The 17,404-nt window shown below is 34.8% G+C and overlaps 2 protein-coding genes and 1 non-coding gene across 3 annotated transcripts; 1 reads left to right on the top strand and 2 right to left on the bottom strand.

The window, feature by feature from the left end:
• Window positions 1-1,074: 1,074 nt before the first annotated feature.
• LOC110876932 (CRIB domain-containing protein RIC4) lies at window positions 1,075-2,791 on the bottom strand. The gene is made up of 2 exons (XM_022125092.2): window positions 2,415-2,791; window positions 1,075-1,440 (listed from the first exon to the last, which is right to left on the bottom strand). The coding sequence occupies exons 1-2, from the start codon at window positions 2,656-2,658 to the stop codon at window positions 1,220-1,222; spliced, it is 465 nt and encodes a 154-aa protein (XP_021980784.1). The 5' UTR covers window positions 2,659-2,791; the 3' UTR covers window positions 1,075-1,219.
• A 6,834-nt stretch (window positions 2,792-9,625) lies between these two features.
• Window positions 9,626-12,540, bottom strand: LOC110876921 (auxin efflux carrier component 7). The gene is made up of 5 exons (XM_022125082.2): window positions 11,554-12,540; window positions 11,114-11,312; window positions 10,926-11,011; window positions 10,259-10,493; window positions 9,626-9,957 (listed from the first exon to the last, which is right to left on the bottom strand). Exons 1-5 carry the CDS (start codon window positions 12,275-12,277, stop codon window positions 9,891-9,893), a joined length of 1,311 nt encoding a protein of 436 aa, XP_021980774.1. The 5' UTR covers window positions 12,278-12,540; the 3' UTR covers window positions 9,626-9,890.
• A 1,006-nt stretch (window positions 12,541-13,546) lies between these two features.
• On the top strand, window positions 13,547-13,618 carry TRNAG-UCC. Its single transcript has one exon. It is a non-coding gene; the product is annotated as a tRNA-Gly (tRNA).
• The last annotated feature ends 3,786 nt before the right edge of the window (window positions 13,619-17,404 follow it).

Genomic DNA, 17,404 nt, shown 5'->3' on the forward strand with positions numbered 1-17,404 from the left:
ATAATGCTTAAGTTTGACTTTAATTTGTTTTCATATTCGAGCTTAGCTCGTGTATTATTTATTAGTTATTAAATTGTTATATTTATAACCTTTTATATGTATTTTTAATAATAATAATAATTTATATATGGCATAGTATAGATTATTTATAAACTTTATCATTATGTATATTTAATATATTGAAGGGGAATTAGTCTGTAATAATTCCAACTAGACGTCATTAGACATTGCCAATACCACCTTTGAACATTCCTTATGCCAGTCTCACCTTTCACTTATTTTTCCTCCACCGGTCCTGAGTTAAAAAACCTTAACGGAGTTAAGTCTTTTTTTTTCTGAATTAACAAGCTGATGTTTTAGGGCTTATGATTAGAACGAGGATATGAGTCGAATGATGTAAAACTTACCTTGAAATTGTGTTCCAAACGAAGAAAACGGTGCTTTAATTCGGGTGTTTAAACTTCCTATTAACAAAAATCAAGTCGGTGGAGCATCGTTTCGAGATAATTTTTACATCAGTAGACTCATATCCTCGTTCTGATCAAAATCCCTAAAACGTCAATTTGTAATTCGGAAAAAAAGTTTAACTTCGTTAACTTTTTTTAATTGAGGACCAGTGGAGGAAAATAGTTGACAAATGAGACTGGCAGGGGGAATAAAAAAAGATGAGACTACCAATGCTCAATGATGTCTAGTAGGAATTATTAGAGACCAATATCCCTTAAATAAAAGGTAAATAGATAATACAGCTTGTTAAACTCATTTAGGCTCGATTGAATTTTTTAAAGAGCCGATATCAATTGCTTCTCATTTATTTAAGGGTAAAAAGAATATTGAATTTTGGATATGATCCTTAATGTTCACTCTCTTAGTGCTTATTTCTTAACGTGGATGCAACATATATTCAAGAATTAGCGACGAAAGAATACCAGATTTAGAATCTTATATATATTGACATAAAAGCCAAAATAAAGTGTTTCGAGCATCTAGTATCACACAAGTGACATCCTACAAGAAACAAATTATCTACAAACAAAACAATTTCAATAAGATCAGCATCAAACACCCCAAAAAAAAAAAAAAACAAAAAAACAAATTTCACCATAAAATCAAATCAGTTTCCTCTCATCTTTCTTTCTCCACATTCATTATAATCTCAGCTCTCAATTGTTATATATTGTGTATTGAATTTAGCTACATTTAGGTCACAAATTAACCTTTAGGGATCCCGCTTCTCAACCTTGGCCATCTGTTGCAAAAGTTGTTCTAAAGTAGCAGAAGGAAAAGAAAGTGTTTCGGGTAGTTGAAGATGATCCGAATCGTTGTCAGGATTTGTAGTCATTGTACCATCGGTTCCTATGTGTGTGACATGTTTCACATCCGTCGGTAATCCTATTTCCAGTTCCGTCTCACTCTCGATGTCTTCAAAGTCTTTGTAAGCTGGAAAAAAGTGACACTAAGGTGAAAACTGAAACTTTGTTTTAAGACAACGCTACTACTAAACTTGGTATTTGCAATCACCAACTAGGTCGCAAATATGTCGCTAAAGGCCTTGTGCGTCCAAAACTGACTACGCAGAAACCTTGTGGCTAATTCGTCTTTGTGATTGTTACCCGACCAAAGTCATATTACGACAGGTTTTAGCGACTACAAGCCTGGTCCCTATATTTTTGACCGACTTGTTTTGCAACTGATTTATGACAACCTAGTTTTGTGAGCGACTTGTTTTGCGACAAAGATTTAGTTTTAAACCAATATGCCATTGGTTAGAGCATTCACATTGGATCCTCCATATTAATGTAAGTGAATAATTATCTATATTATATAGAGTGGTTGTGAGTGGAGGAGAAAATATGTTACTATTCATTGGTAAATTTGGAGAAAACGATGTTCACCCTCTATAGGTTTTTAGTATTTTTAAAAGTGGTTGTGAGTGGAGGAGAGAAAATATAATGGTAAAAGTATAAAAAATATTATTTAATTGAAAATTAAAGAGAAAATGTAGTAATTTTAGTATAATTATAGATATGGAAAAAGAGAATCCATTGTGAATGTTCTTAGCCACCGGGACTTTAAATTATATTTTTTTTGCAATTTAACCGTTTTCCGACTATTTTGTGCAATTGTGGCCCACAATGAAACAATCATAAAATTAGCGACTGATTTGCGACCGACTTGGATTTGGGTCGCTAGTTTTTTCGTCCAATTTGAATATTATCTAACTAGTGACTAATTCGAATTCGGTTACTTCTATATAACATGTCACATTCCATGAATTATTTCACGTTAGACCCAAGTTGGCTCGACACTCCAAACCCCACACATTCAGGAGTCTCATGTACACCAGAATACCTTACGAAAAAAAAAATTACTCCGTATAAATAACAAACAAATCATGAAACTATAACACTCACCAAAGATCTGGGTAACACTTTTGAATGTGATTCTGATCAACCTATCCACCACCTTTGAAATATCAGATCTACTTGGAGCCTCAAAACTCCAAGATTTCTTAACTTTGACCATTGATGAAGATGATGAGCTTTCTCCCTCCATTGTTGCAGCAGGTTTTGATTGATCACCCTTTACTTCAACTGCTCGATCCCAACACCCCATATAAAAAGGAAGCCAAAGAAACCTTGATATCCTCTCTTTCATGACAAACAATCTTTGAATCTTTCACACCAATCTAAACTCAATTGCCTAAACAACTACAAGCTAGCTACACACAAGTTTTAGCTAGATGTCTAAAATGGCTATACAGAATAATGCATACTAGATGTTGAAGAAGGTTGCTGGCTGCAAACATGACTTATTTGTAATTGGTCTTCTTCACTTTAGAAACAAGCTTCCATCATTTGTCAAGGAATAACTTTTTTCAGAGAAGAAAAAGTAGGGTTGAAAGGAAGGGTGGAGAGAGAGTTGTACATGGTGGAGTGGGAGTTGTACTTTGGTTTGGATTTGGGTTTTGTTTTGGTGTGGAAAAGGGTTTGGTTGGCACTGGTAAGTAGGTTAAAATGTACAATTCAACTAACTGAGTAGTGATTGATGGGCTAATTGTGGAAGGGTTTTATGACGTTACAAACTGAATTATTTGTCATTATGCTCTAAGTGTGTTCATGATTTTTATAGTTAGGTTCATGTGTCACATCTCCATCTTTTGCTTATACTTCATCAACTTTTTTATTTATTTTGGATAAAATAATTGTTTGTATGGATTTATACGACACTTATCGTGTTGGAGAATTTTTTCTACCTTTATGTTAATGAAACACATGAAATTTTTAGTGACATAACTTTAGAATTATCTATATATTAAAAAAGCATCCCTATCCCAATGAATACTAACTACTATATATTTGTCACACCCGGTCACGAGGTGTGATCGTGATTGATTCCCATCGCATACGAATTAGCAAACATACTAAATGATTTAAAATAAACTTCAAATGTCATTCATATATTTCAAACATAAACATGAGTTAACCAAAGTGTTTACATCACTTCAAAATAAACCAAGTTTTAAAAGTCTACAACATAGTTCAAGTTCTAAAATTACATTAAAGTATATAAATATGGTCTGATAAAAAAACTCACGACTTAAATCTCTTTTGAAATGGGTTCAATTATGAACTAGCTGAGCTGAACTAGTTCAAATGTAAATGAGTTGAGCTTAAACCAAGGTAAATTCACTCGTTAGTTGGCTTGTTTGATCAATCCAATCAGGGACGCAGCTTCCAGTGGGCGGGAGTGAGCGGCCGACCCCCGAACTTTTCGCTCAGTAGTGGAGAGTATGTAGTTTTCGTATAGATTTTTTTTGGTATATACGTTTTTGACCCCTGGTTTTATAGAAATTTTTGGATATATACGTTTTCGACCCCCGGTCAGAAATCTTAAGCTTCACCACTGAATCCAATACTCAAATATTTATATGGTTTTTCTTTCACATATCCACTTTTTGAGTATGTTTTCTACATATTATTTAAAAGTTGTGCGGTTTTGTAAGTTTCAAAAGATTATACATAATAGAGAATTGGATTTTAATAACCCCACCAAGAGGTGGTTGGTGAATATTGATCTCACCTTTGAATATTACCGCGGACAGTCCCACATTTTAAGTATGATTCTCTCATTGCACCTCCGTTAAAAAAACTTCACGGAGTTAAGGTTTTTTCTGAATTTCAAACTGATGTTTTAGGACTTCTGATCAGAATGATGATACGAGTCGATTAATCTAAAACTTAAATCAAAATGGTGCTCCAAACGTCTTGATTTTTGTTAATTGAAAGTTTAAACACCCGAATTAAAGCACCGTTTTCGTTGTTTTGGTCATAATTTCAAGGTTAGTTTTACATCAATCAACTCGTATCTATCTATCTATATTCTTATCAAAAGCCCTAAAAAATCAGTTTATAATTCAGGAAGAAAAAACTTAACTCCGTTAAGTTTTTTTAACGGATGTGCAATGAGAGAAAATACTTAAAAGGTGGGATTACCAATAATAATATTTAAAGGAGGGACTACCAGTAGAATTATTAAAATCCAATTTCTCTATATAATGACATCAACGGCATGAAAATTATTTCAAGGCTATATTAACTAATATCTTGTCACACATAAATACTATTACTTAAAAAATAATCATTCCCGTTCAAGACTATATTAACTAACATAACCTCTTGTCACACATAAATACTATTACTTAAAAAATAATCATTCCCATAATTTTCTCAGTTTAATCCGCTAAAATATGAAGAAACCAATGGATTTGACAAATCTTGACTTTTTAGGCGTAGAGTAAAAAACAATGCAGTTTGACCAATAAATTTTAAACAAGATGTAACATTAACCGATGAATCTTAAACGTGTTTGATCATAATTGATGGATGTTGCTACTACGAAATCCAGCGAAAAGCAATTAATATATACGAACATATAGGTAGGTGTAGTTTGAAATATGAGAAAATTATAACATAAAGTGAGATATATCATTTTTTTAAGAAATAATAAAAGAATTAACATATAGAACCGTCAAGGTGTAACATTTACTTTTCATAATAAAAGCACAACAATTAGTGGACGAACTAGCCCATTAAATTAGAGATATCCTAAAAGAAAATTTCTCGTGCAATCATACAATATTAAAAAAAGACAATAAATAAATAAAGTAAATCAATACCTAATATATTTGGCCTCTTTTTGTCATAGCTTGAAATCGTTCCATCACATCGTCATCTTTTCCTTTATACAAAAAAAAAAATCATTTTCAACCGCACAAACATGACATTATTAAAAAATTCCGGGCTCATTCGATTTTGTAAATCCGTCTTGATAATATTCAATTTCGAAAAACATCTTTCAACGGTTGTGGTTGCAACCGATAAACCAAAGCTAACTTCACTACCCGATAAACCAAAGGACAAGAGCTATGTGTTCCCATTTCAACCATAAGACGCGCAAGATCACTTATTCTATTATATGGGTTTTATTCGTTATTACAATTTGGGCTTAATTATCATAAAACTAATTATTTGGGCTTTGTTACTAAACAGGTTTTGGGCTTAATAAATAATATCAAGTTTCGTAATTTTCTCTTAGGAGTATTCTCGTATATATATTTTTTGGTATGGCATTTATAAAACTGAAAAAGAAATTACATTGCGAATATAAATACGGGGTTGAGTCGTAACCCATATTACGGCTCATTCTATATCGAGTCCGCCCTTGACAAGGATATTTATACCAAAATCATTAAAGTTTTTCACAAAACATATAATATCCCTCAACATGTGATTTAACAATACATTTAAATATAATAAAAGTTTGAGTTGTTAGTTACACGTATAACGTTTGTTTCCTAAAAGATCCATAAAAACAATATGATTACGGATTAGAAATTGTTGTATCATTAAAATGGTGTAGAGTGGCTCTTGATTTAACCATTCTTGCATATACACAACAACCTAATTCATCACGAGCTTGTCATCATACGGTTCACTTCCCCGATCTTAGCCTTTAGCTTCGGTTCACCAATTTATCAAAAATATTAGAAACTTGGCACAACCAGGGGCGCAGCATAGTGGGGGCGGTCGACTCCCCGAATTTTTTGCTCAGTAGTGAAGAGTATGTAGTTTTTGTATAAAATTTTTTTTGTATATACATTTTCGACCCCTGGTTTTATAGAAATTTTTTAGTATATACGTTTTCGACCCTTAGTCGGAAATCTCAAGCTTCGCCACTGGGCACCATGTAGAATGTACTTTTTATTTTGTTTCGGTGCTTTTTGCAAGATGACGTTTTATGCTTTCATTTTTTATTCCATAAGTTTCTGTAGTCTTAAAATCAAATACAGCGAGGATTATAAGCTTAAACCTCAATTCCAAACACCTTTTCATATTCATCAACTTAACAACTCAAAAATCATTGCAAGATCTTATAAACTTACGACAGATGATTTAATCGCTTCTAATATTCGTTAAAGGTTAAAATGTATGTATGGAAGGAAAACAAATTAATTTTCAACTCCTAGTGATCTCCTCTCTCAAATCTCTAAATCGATGCAAGTGAATTTGGACGTTGACTAAGTCAACCCGTTCAAGTTTTCCTAAATAAAGTTCGCTTATATGCCAAAGTTGGTCCCAAATTTGACCTTTGAGTAAACTGAACCAATTAACAATCCTAAATATTGTGTAACTGACGAGGTATGACCCAGTTCACATACACCAGATCCACGTTTCTTCTTAGATTTGCATTCTTAACTTTATCTTGAAAAGAAAAACTTTGTTTTGCACACCTTTATAATCGGCAATTATCGTACAATGCGTTGCCTTTTTGAATTTCGAAATAAAGTCCACTTACATGAGGACACGTGCCATCTCGGGGATATTCATAGTTGTCACTGACATCACCGTGTCTGGCCCACGCCGTCAATCCCATCACCTTTCTTTTACCATTTTTAGTCCGATTTTATTCATGTCATTCTAACACCGGACTGAAGAAGACATGACGAGGTATGACCAGGTTTGCAATAACTCGAACCGGTCAACACCTATTTGACCATAACAAATCTCTAAGGTTATTCTGGAATATTCTATTACAAGCAAATAGATATCATTAAATAACTGAATCTTCTAAACATTGGGGAGATTTACATGATCTACTTTTGGGTGTAATCCCAATGTAAATGCAAATACAATTTCTAAATAAAGAGAAATCCTAACCACTGCTCACTATAAATATACAAATATACGAGTCATTATTCTCACGCCAAAGAGTGGTCATAGGAATAACCTCATTTATGTGACGAGTCCTAACGGTATTTTATTTTGAAGATCTTAGCTCTGATTTCCGTTGTGAAAGATAACCCAGGTTGATCAGGAAGATCCATACCCCAAGTACACATTTCTTCCGTAAGAAATAAAGATGTTACATAAGAAACCTTAACTTTTGTTGATATTTTAGTAAATTGATCTTAGTATAACACCAGTCCAAATATCATATATTCATATATATCTAACTTATAATAAAAGACTCCAAATAATGCCACATGTCATTCTCTCCTTCAAGCTCATAAATTTTTTTATATTTATTTAATAAATTTCTTTTAATATTAATATTAATTAATAATCGATATATAGATATCACTTATTTTTATCCTTATCTTTATCTAAAATTAATAAATAACTTCAATTTTGCAATTTAGACCTTTTGTTTTTTACTTTTAACCCAAAGTTTTTCATTTTTTTTGCAATTTAATCCCAACTATTTTTTATTTTCAATTTTGGTCCACCATACTTTTCATCTTTCCCAAGTTTTTCGCTTCGTTCTAAATTTTGTGAGTTAACGCACCGCAACGTGCGTGTGGGGTTCAACATTTTTTCGTATATTTTTTTTTCGTTTGACTGGCCCGTCGCATCACATCTATTTTTCTGCGTTTGACAAGGGCGTCCAACACGTAGGTCCTGGATGGACTTAGTTATTTTTTCTATGTTTTACGTTTCAGTTTAATTTCTCAGCAATGAGCGTGTGTGATTCGAAGATTTTACGTTTGCTTTTCTCCCGGCGTTATTTTTTTCCCGTTTTTATTTATTTTGTTTTTACGAGCTTTTCAGGTGTTGGTGGTTGCTGCCAATGGTATAGTATTGCTACTACTTAACACAACTTTATTACAACCGCTGCAACGCAGGGGCTTAATACTAGTATGTATATAAAATAATATTGTTACTGTCACATAAGGAAACCTAATTAACTTATAGGGTACGTGTGTTATGTGTATGGCTCGGTTCGACTCTGTTAAGTTTTATATTTCAATCGAAACATAATGGATGGTGAATTTGGTTAGGTTAAAGACTTAAAGTTGGTTATTGTATATATATACATTTCCTTGTTAAAATATTTAATTAATGTTGGATTATGTTTTTATTGTTAGAACCTAGAATATGCGGTATGCTAAGCTTCTCTCATTTTAGTTTTATTAATTTGCACTTGCTGAGATTTAAAGCTGAGATATTATGTGTTGCTTCAAAGCTTGACCCTAGAGCTAGTTGTTTCAGATTGTCCATTATCGTCATGGCTCGTTATGTCCTATGTACTTGAAGCAAGAGAATTAAAAATTATAATATGCTTACATCATACTCAAGATTTTAACAGCAGTCAGGGGCGGATGTAGCTTGATATCAGGGGTAGCCCCCGCTACCCCTTGACACTCTGTGGTAGTGTAAATTTTTGAAAAATTTGACCTTTTTTTGATTTCGCTGCCCCTATAGAAGGAAATTTTTGAAACGTTGCCCCTTGACATTTTTTCTAGATCCGCCACTGACAGCAGTTCTAGAACCTTGGGTCAGTGAGTTGTATTGTTAGGGGGACATCGTTAATTATGCAGATTATATCGATTTTGGTATGTCTCGAGGATCATTTGCATGCATTGAACGATCAAGTGTAAAGCATATGTTGCTTGCCTGTATGTTCTTGGAAGTGGTTTGATTTAACTAGGACGGTTCGCAACAAAAGGCCTAGCCGATGGTTTAAGAAGTTAGCCACTTGTTAAATTTTGGCCTATTCACTATTTATATGAAGAAAAAAAAATCCATATACCTCAAAAATACTACTCCATAAGTCTTAGCAGGCCATAGGGGTCCTTGCATGTTTCTGGTCTGGACAAAAAACAAGTCACATGTAACTGAGGGTATCTTTGTCCCCTATGTCAGTTACCAAACAAAATACAGATTAATTATCATGTTTTATGCTTTTACTCTTGAACCATTTAACGCCTCATGTAACCTGTCAACCACTGCTCATATCAACATTTGTAGCCATCACGTGTTTAACATGAGCGGTGGATCTATTGATGGCCTGTGGATATGTTGTAGTATATGCATTTGTCGGGGAACAAACAAGCGCGATGAAAAAGTAGTGTCCTATTTATCATCGCTTAATAGCGTTTTTCGTTTTGTGGGTCCCTGTTAGATGGTACGAGAAGATAAGAAGATTCTTAATATAAGGGGGGATCGAAAATGGGGCCCGGTCCAACCTGGGATTGATTTGATGAGCTAGAAATAAGCTTTCTATGCCATGCATAATTGCATACCTAACAAAACTGATTGGTCTGATTTATGGATCAAGTTTGTTGCCAAATGCCAAAGAGCGTAAATATGAAGACCGAATAATACATAGCTATGTTGGAGTAAGAGTTTATGTAAGTATAATGTAGAACAATTACATTTGACACTAACCATTGTGCTACTCAAAATCTTACTTAAATAACTTTGTTTTGACATATGTAGCTATCGTATGCCTTTATCTTGATCTCTATATATATATAATTATATATGAACTGATGAACACTTATCGATCAAGTCTTCTTTATGATTTCCCAAGGTCATTTGCTTCATTTAGAGACCTAGTAAGATGTAATACAACATTGTGATAGGCAAAGATATGATCATTCCGAATATCACCCTGTAGAGAAACAAGCGATATTAGAAACTTAAAGTGGTAGTTTCGACATGTTTACTTGGTAATGGGTTGATCCAGTCATATATGTTGAAAGTAACCCAACGTCTAACACTTAACGCATTAAACCTTGTAAATAATTTTACCAGAACACTTGGACATAGTTTTTGTAATCATTTTTGAAATTTTAGACGAAAAGAGATACTGGTCAAAGCAAATTGATCCGGCCCATTTTGACCCGCACCAAAATGACCCATTACCCAACCCGCCTATTTTGTCAAGGAATAGTGAAATGTCAGTGACTTACGCGGTGCTCAGAACATCTGGATGCAAGTTGTACTCCCGAGCAAACACAAAAGGCACAATCCCTTGTGGTAATGACGCTTGCACGATAGAAACTTGTAGGATTGTGCCTCTTAGACCTACAGCTATAGAAGCAACCGCCATCACAGCGGGTCCCGCTACAAACCTTGCTACCATACCATATGCTGCTAATCTGTTCCCACATGCTATAAGCTTCGGTTGTGAAGCCATGAACAAACCTTGAAGAACACAGATAGTAGTTTTTTATGTTAAAGAAGTTTTTAAAACAATGCTAGTATTCGTTTAGATGGGTGGGTTGTGCGGGCTGGATAATGAGTCAAAAGGGGTTGAGTTGCAATGGCCCGGGTCGGGTCGGGTTGTTTTAACCCGCAACCACTTTCTGTCCATTTTTATGATTTTCGTAATGTGTTAATTTTGGTTACAAAAACAGTATTACTTGAACAGTAAAATAAATCATTGAATAAAACAATTTAGGAAGTTGTATATATTAAAAAAAAAAAGACTCTAGTCACTTTCGATTCATTTGACGCGTTCCCCTTATAGTTGCGTATTTCGATTTGACCATTTAAACCGTATGAGATAAAACACAACCCAGATTGACCTGACCGCTTTTTTTTTTTCGAAATTGCCACCTTTAAATTTGTTTATACCTAGACTAAACATAGCCATTCCTAGGCCTGCATCTGAGAGAATAGTAACTGAATTTTCAAGAATCTGTGGTTTCTTGATACCCCATCTGCATATATCATATAAAAAATAAACAAAAGTTAAAAAAGTTTTGATCTTGATTCTTGATCTTTAATAACACAAGCCCATGTGAATCAAAAGTGTTGATTACCTGCAAGAAGTCAAAGCCCAGCTTAAACCAAATACGCTTGCATATGTATTCGGGTTTTTCACTAGCTTAAAACACACCATTTTCAAGATTTTCTTTAACATTTCCGGTGATCCTGGAGACTGAATGACGTTCGGCTCTTCATTACTCTCGACTTTCTCGTTCTCCCTGCTGCATACTTCTACCGACTGTTCACATACTCCTGTTCAATTCACGCGTCAAAACGGGTTGTAATTAGACGTCTATTTTTAATGCATACAACCTCCTAAATTACATTATATAAAGATTTTGACCATTTTTTATAATAATATTGTACTTGGTAATAATAACTAAAAGTCAAAAACATTAAATTATTTATAATCTTTTTTAGAAATAGACAAAGTAAGTATTTGCGGATCAATCTTATCCAGCGTGTTTCTACACGATTTTGTTTATAATCTTACCTGGAGATGTGCAACACTTGCATCTCCAAATGAACAAATGCAACTCTCGTTTCTCATCTTCTACTGCGCTTGAAGCCGCAGGTGCTACCCTATTAAGACTTTGAAGCATATGCGGATTAGAAGGCGTTGAAAGAATCACATCAACGATATCATCTTCACTACAACTACTTCTCTCAACTCTTTCTTGAAACTCCCTACCACTATTAACACTACAATTGGTGCTATCTTTTTCATATGTCACCATTACCATATTCTTAGCCTCCCTATATTCAAACAAGAACAAAAGCAACGTGTACCAAATTATACACTGCAACACAACCGCTTGTACCATGATCGACTCTTTATCATCACCGTACATTGATTTCAAAAGTGGGATTCCCATAACAAGTGTGTTTGGGAGTGTCGAAAGTGAAAACATGGTAATAGCCCAATCTATGTTTCCGCTTTTTGACAAATTTGTCCATAAAAACAAGACGATTAGTGTCAAAATCTTTGACACACCATCGGCTGCGATGAACTTGAGGTTCATTTTGTAAGGATTGATCCTTGAAATGAACTCAAATGACAATAGAGGGACGGCGAAAATGGCTACGAATCTGTTGATACCTGCACACTGTTGTGGTGAGAAAATGTTCCATTTTACCGAGGCGTAAGCCAAGAACATGGTAACGTAAAGAGGCACAACCGCGGTAAGCACGCTATACAAGTCACCAAAGTTGATCATTTCTGTTGGCTTGTTAAGTATTTGGAAGGAAAATGAGATTTTCTGAAGCAGTTAAGTGAGAGTTAGTTTGAATCCTTATATGACCTTAGTAATGCATTAGTAAGTTGTACGGTGCAAGTAACGACGACAAGTCGACGAAGCGGATGTCGAATAGAAGTTGAGGGTCCTATTTAAGTTGTATGATACAAGTAAACACAACACATGGGTGTCAAGTGTCAACCTCAACTATGACTTGGGTTTCTTTCCAACCGTGGCGACTCCACCATCACACGACAACAAACACGGATTAACCGGCTCGGCCCTTCATCATAGGATATAAAGGGAACATGATTTTGAAGGTGTGGGTTAGGATGAAAGAATTGAAATAAAGATAGGGAAGAAGACAAAGTTTGAAATAAATGAAAGGGTTGATTGAAAGTTCAAAGATTGTAAACTTGTCAATAAATGGCACATATATTGCAAGGTTGGTGCTTGGCATATCCATGTGGGTGTGACACTGGCTGCTCTTTGTCAACACATGCCCCCTTTAAGTCTTGTAGCCTTTTGTCATTAACCATGTACCATAAGAATTACATTTAATAACTTTAATTTATGGGTCTTATTTTATTTAAATTAAAATTATAATGTGATTGAGTAAACATGATTGGCTCTTTATGTTATAATCATGTAAAATCACATTTTTATATGATAGTGTCAAGAAATTTACATATTTGTTATAACAAGCAAATAAGATTCATGTACATGTTTTTATTAGTCATTTTCAAAGTACCGAGTACTAGATTCGCGTGTGCTTAAATGACAAGCAAATTAAAGTGGGTACAAGAACTCGTGGTTGCACAAGTTACCGCTATATTTGTGATATTATTCAGGCGTTACTATAGACAGGGGCGGATACAGCCCACATTTGTGAGTTCCTAGGAACCCAGTGCGTTTGGAAAAAAAAAAGGAAAAAATTAGTGAGAACTTTGTAGAATTTAGAAAAAAATAGTGAGAATTAAAGAGAATTTACCAAAAGGAACCCATTAGAATAAAATCTTGCATCCGCCACCTGACTATAGAGGAATTACTCTGAAAATGTTTATTTTTGCGATTTAAAAACAAACTTAACTGAGAGACATATAAATATATGGTTTTTAACAAGTTCAAACAGTTGGTAAAAATACAACACAATTGTAAAACAAATAATAATTTCTTAAGCAAACGTAATCTCCCAGCTTTTTTTCTTTTGAAACAGATATGACATGACTATCTCGAAAGTATAAGACCGCAGCGTTTGTAGTCCAACGGTTAGGATAATTGCCTTCCAAGCAATAGACCCGGGTTCGACTCCCGGCAAACGCAATATTTGCTTAAAGTTTGTGTTCACCAAAATGTCTTTTTTTACTTATTTATTTAACATGTTTATTTGCTTGTATATTCACTTAAACGATCAACAATGGTTTCACGTAACGTATAGGGTTCAAATTAAACATCATTGACACACGAAGCATTGTAGAAGAGGATGTGTCAAAGACCAAACCATCGACATCAATAAAAGGAAGATGGTCAAAGTGATGGGTCAAATAACCATTCATATCAAATAGAGCCGCCCCCGAAAATTATTAAAAAATTTAGGCCTCGGGCAACGAAAAGAATTGGGACCAAAATTATGGTTAAGGGTAAATGAATTACAAAAATAAAAACTTAGTGATGGCACAATGACTCAAACTTAAGACCTTTACATTATTTTGAGATGGATTTTGCCACATTACCACCTATACTTTTTTGCATAATAAACGGATATATATACTAAATATATAATTTAATAAACATATACAAACTTATAAAGACTTTTTGGACCCTTCGAAATTTTGGGCCTCGGGCATCGGCACCGGCTTGCCGGGCCCAGAGCCGGCCCTGATATCAAAATGGGAAATGTCTAGTGGGTTTACCTTTTGTCTAAAGTTTTAACCTTTTTCCGTCTTAAAGAACAAGAACATATGTAACAAAAATGAGATTGATGAAAAGGTTGATCATTTGTCATTTTTTGACTTCCATTAGACGTGGTAATTTCAACCCAATGAATCATTTGGGTTGTTGGGTCAAATAGGAAAAGTTGCAACATGTTAAAAATTCGCTAACTATTTCGAATGTATAAAAACTCAAAGCTTGATTATTGTTGTTGTTTAGTTCCCAACCATCTTTGCATGCTAAGGGTAATTAATAAAAACTAGAATTACGACCCGCCGCAATGCGGCGGGGATTCTTTAGTTATAACTAAGTCGATGTAGGACCTGCACGTTATGTTGAACTTGTCGAACGGGGAAAAAATAGACGATGTAAAAACGTTCACCCACACACGCACATTGCGTCCTGTTAACTCGCAAAATTTAGAACGAAACGTAAAAGCGTTAAACCAAAGACGCATGTTGCGATGTGTTAAGTCACAAAATTTAGAACGAAGCATTAGGCGAAAAATTTGCGGAAAATGAAAACAATAAAGGACCAAAGTTGAAAGTAAAAAAAGTTGTGAGGATAGATTGCAAAAGATAAAAGGTTTTAGGTTAAAAGTAAAAAAAAAAAAAAAAAACAAATAGTTTCGGGTTAAGAGTAATTATGAAATACTTTTAAGTGAAAAGTAAAAAAATCATTTTTCTTTGAAAAAACCCCAAAGACAAGGTTACAACAACCATATGCATAACCATTTTTTCTTTGGAAAACGGCGGGGAGCATAAACCGTGTCATAGCATCGGTGTCATACCATCGCCAGCGACCACCAACACTGAATTTGCGGCGAAAAAATTAGACTAAAACATAAAACATAGAAAATAATAACTAAGTCGATTTAGGACCTGCACATTATGACGAACTTGTCAAACAGGGAAAAAATAGACGATGTAAAAACATTGAACTAAACACGTACATTGCATCTTAGAACGAAGCGTAAAACGGAACGTAAAAATGTTGAACCAGACATGCACATTGCTCCGTGTTAACTTGCAAAATTTAGAATGAAGCATAAAACGAAAAATTTGCGGAATATGAAAAGTACAGGAGACCAAAGTTGAAAGTAAAAAAGTTATTAGGTTAAACTGAAAATATAAAAAGTTTTGAGTTAAAAGTTATAACTCAAATAGTTTGGGGTTAAAAATAATACATCAAATGCTTTTGGACTAAAAGTGTAAAATTAACATTTTCTTTGAAAAACTCCCCAAACATGATGTACAACTCACAATGCACAAGAAAGTTGGTAATTTATAATGTATAAATGTATAAATGTGTGAAAATATTGGACCAAAAGCCCAATCCAACCTAACAATTTGACCCATTCGTGTTGACCCATAGACACAATTTTGCCATTTTCATTTTTATACAAATGACTAACGTGTTACTTGTAATTACAAAAGTATATTATTACGATAATAATTTTGATCTTGCTTAACGTGTTATTTGTAATTACAAAATAGTATTATTACGATAATAATTTAGATCTTGCAACTAAAACTGTTTTGGATATATGACTTTCAACCTGTTTGACTCATTCGTTTTAACTAATTGGTTTGATTTTATATAACCGGCTCATTTATTAGTAACAAGCTATTGTTATCTATATCTTAAAGAAAGGGAAAATTATTTTTTGAGTCCCTGTATTTTAAGGGTTTTAACTACTTGAGTCTAAAATCAAAATGTTTAACCATTGAGTCTCCAGACGCTTTTTTTATAACCCTTTGAGTCCAATTTTTTAACTCCGTCTACCAAGTCTATTAACTCTAAGGGTATTTTAGTCAATTATAAATATGATACAAATCTCTAATACACAAAAGTATAAGGTACATTTTTTTATTGCCAAAGTATAATTTATAAATATATAATATCAATATATACACACTCCATCCCACCCCCACCTTTCTTTCTATCTCTTTCTCTCGTCTCTCTCAGTGAGCACCACCACCACCATTAGCCGCCATCTCTCTCTCTCTCTTCCTTAAACTTTCTCTCTAAATCGTTATAACAAGACCTGTAACATTCTGATCGTCGAGTAATGTGGATCTAATATTGGGGATTAGGAATTTAAAACACTAAGATGGATCTTGGTGGCAAGAGATGCAGGTGGCGAGAGAGATCTGGGCATGTTCCCTAATTGGCACAAAAGACTTTAACAGCCACTGATTCGTCTTAGCGGATGAAGGCGATCATGCGTTCTGCGAAGTGTGTGGTGACGATGGGTTGGTGGTTACGTTGATTTGCAGGTTGGGGTTTGGTTTGGGTTTGAAGTGGTGGGACGGCTAGGGTTTCGGTGCGAACCCATTTGGACGACGATAGGGAATGGTGGTGGGTTGGGGTGTTGGAGGTGGTTACAATGGTTGGGTACTGGTGGTTTATGGTGGTGGTTGGTATAGTGATTGTGGTGGTCGGGGTGACAATGGCGGCGCTATTGGTGGTTAGGACGGTGGTGATAGTGTGTGGTTCAAGGGAGGGTGAAGGTGCAGCAGTGATGGGTGGTGTGGTGGTGACGATGAAGGTGTAGTGGTTGTGGTGTGGTGTTGATGGTGGAGGTGTGGTGGTGGGGATGGGGTGGTTTAGAGAGAGCAAGAAAGAGATGAGAGAGTTCAGACTTTTTATCGAGAGGGAGAGATATAAGAGAGAGAGAAATCTAATAATAAAATGTAAAGGGTATTTTGGTCATTTAACAAAAGTTAACTAAGAAATTTAAACGAAGTTAAAAAATTGGACTCAAAGGGTTATAAAAAAAGCGTCTGGGGACTCAGGACGTTAAACATTTTGATTTTGAAGTCAAGTAGTTAAAACATGATGAAACACCGATTAACACGAGGTTTATCGATGGGGTTATTTCGTCTATGGGGTTCAACCTCTTTCCTTACTCGTATCAATGGCTCGAGATCTGCAAAACAGTAAACACCGTCAGTCTCGTTAAGAGGGGGAGAAAGGGGATTTCCCTCTTAACCAGGCTCCGGCGTGAGAATAAGTACTGTTCTGAGAGAAATAAACAGTGTGTGTATAGAGTGAGTATGGAGAGTAAAGATCCTGAACCTGAATGATGAAGGGTCATATTTATAGCCGGAGGGTGAAGAAGGAAGGAGCAGCTGTGCCAGCTGTGGGCGCGTGCCAGCTGTCCGACCAAGGGGA

This window comes from Helianthus annuus, chromosome 1, assembly GCF_002127325.2.
Source record: "Helianthus annuus cultivar XRQ/B chromosome 1, HanXRQr2.0-SUNRISE, whole genome shotgun sequence".
NCBI lineage: Eukaryota > Viridiplantae > Streptophyta > Magnoliopsida > Asterales > Asteraceae > Helianthus > Helianthus annuus.

Bases quoted from the DNA above. Each gene is read 5' to 3' on its own strand.
- LOC110876932 (XM_022125092.2), bottom strand. From the start codon at position 2,658: ATGAAAGAGAGGATATCAAGGTTTCTTTGGCTTCCTTTTTATATGGGG. The intron at 1,441-2,414 runs GTGAGTGTTATA...ACTTTTTTCCAG, and splicing joins AAGTGTTACCCAGATCTTTG to CTTACAAAGACTTTGAAGAC.
- LOC110876921 (XM_022125082.2), bottom strand. From the start codon at position 12,277: ATGATCAACTTTGGTGACTTGTATAGCGTGCTTACCGCGGTTGTGCCT. The intron at 11,313-11,553 runs GTAAGATTATAA...TGAATTGAACAG, and splicing joins CAAGTGTTGCACATCTCCAG to GAGTATGTGAACAGTCGGTA. The intron at 9,958-10,258 runs GTAAGTCACTGA...GTTTCTCTACAG, and splicing joins CCAGATGTTCTGAGCACCGC to GGTGATATTCGGAATGATCA.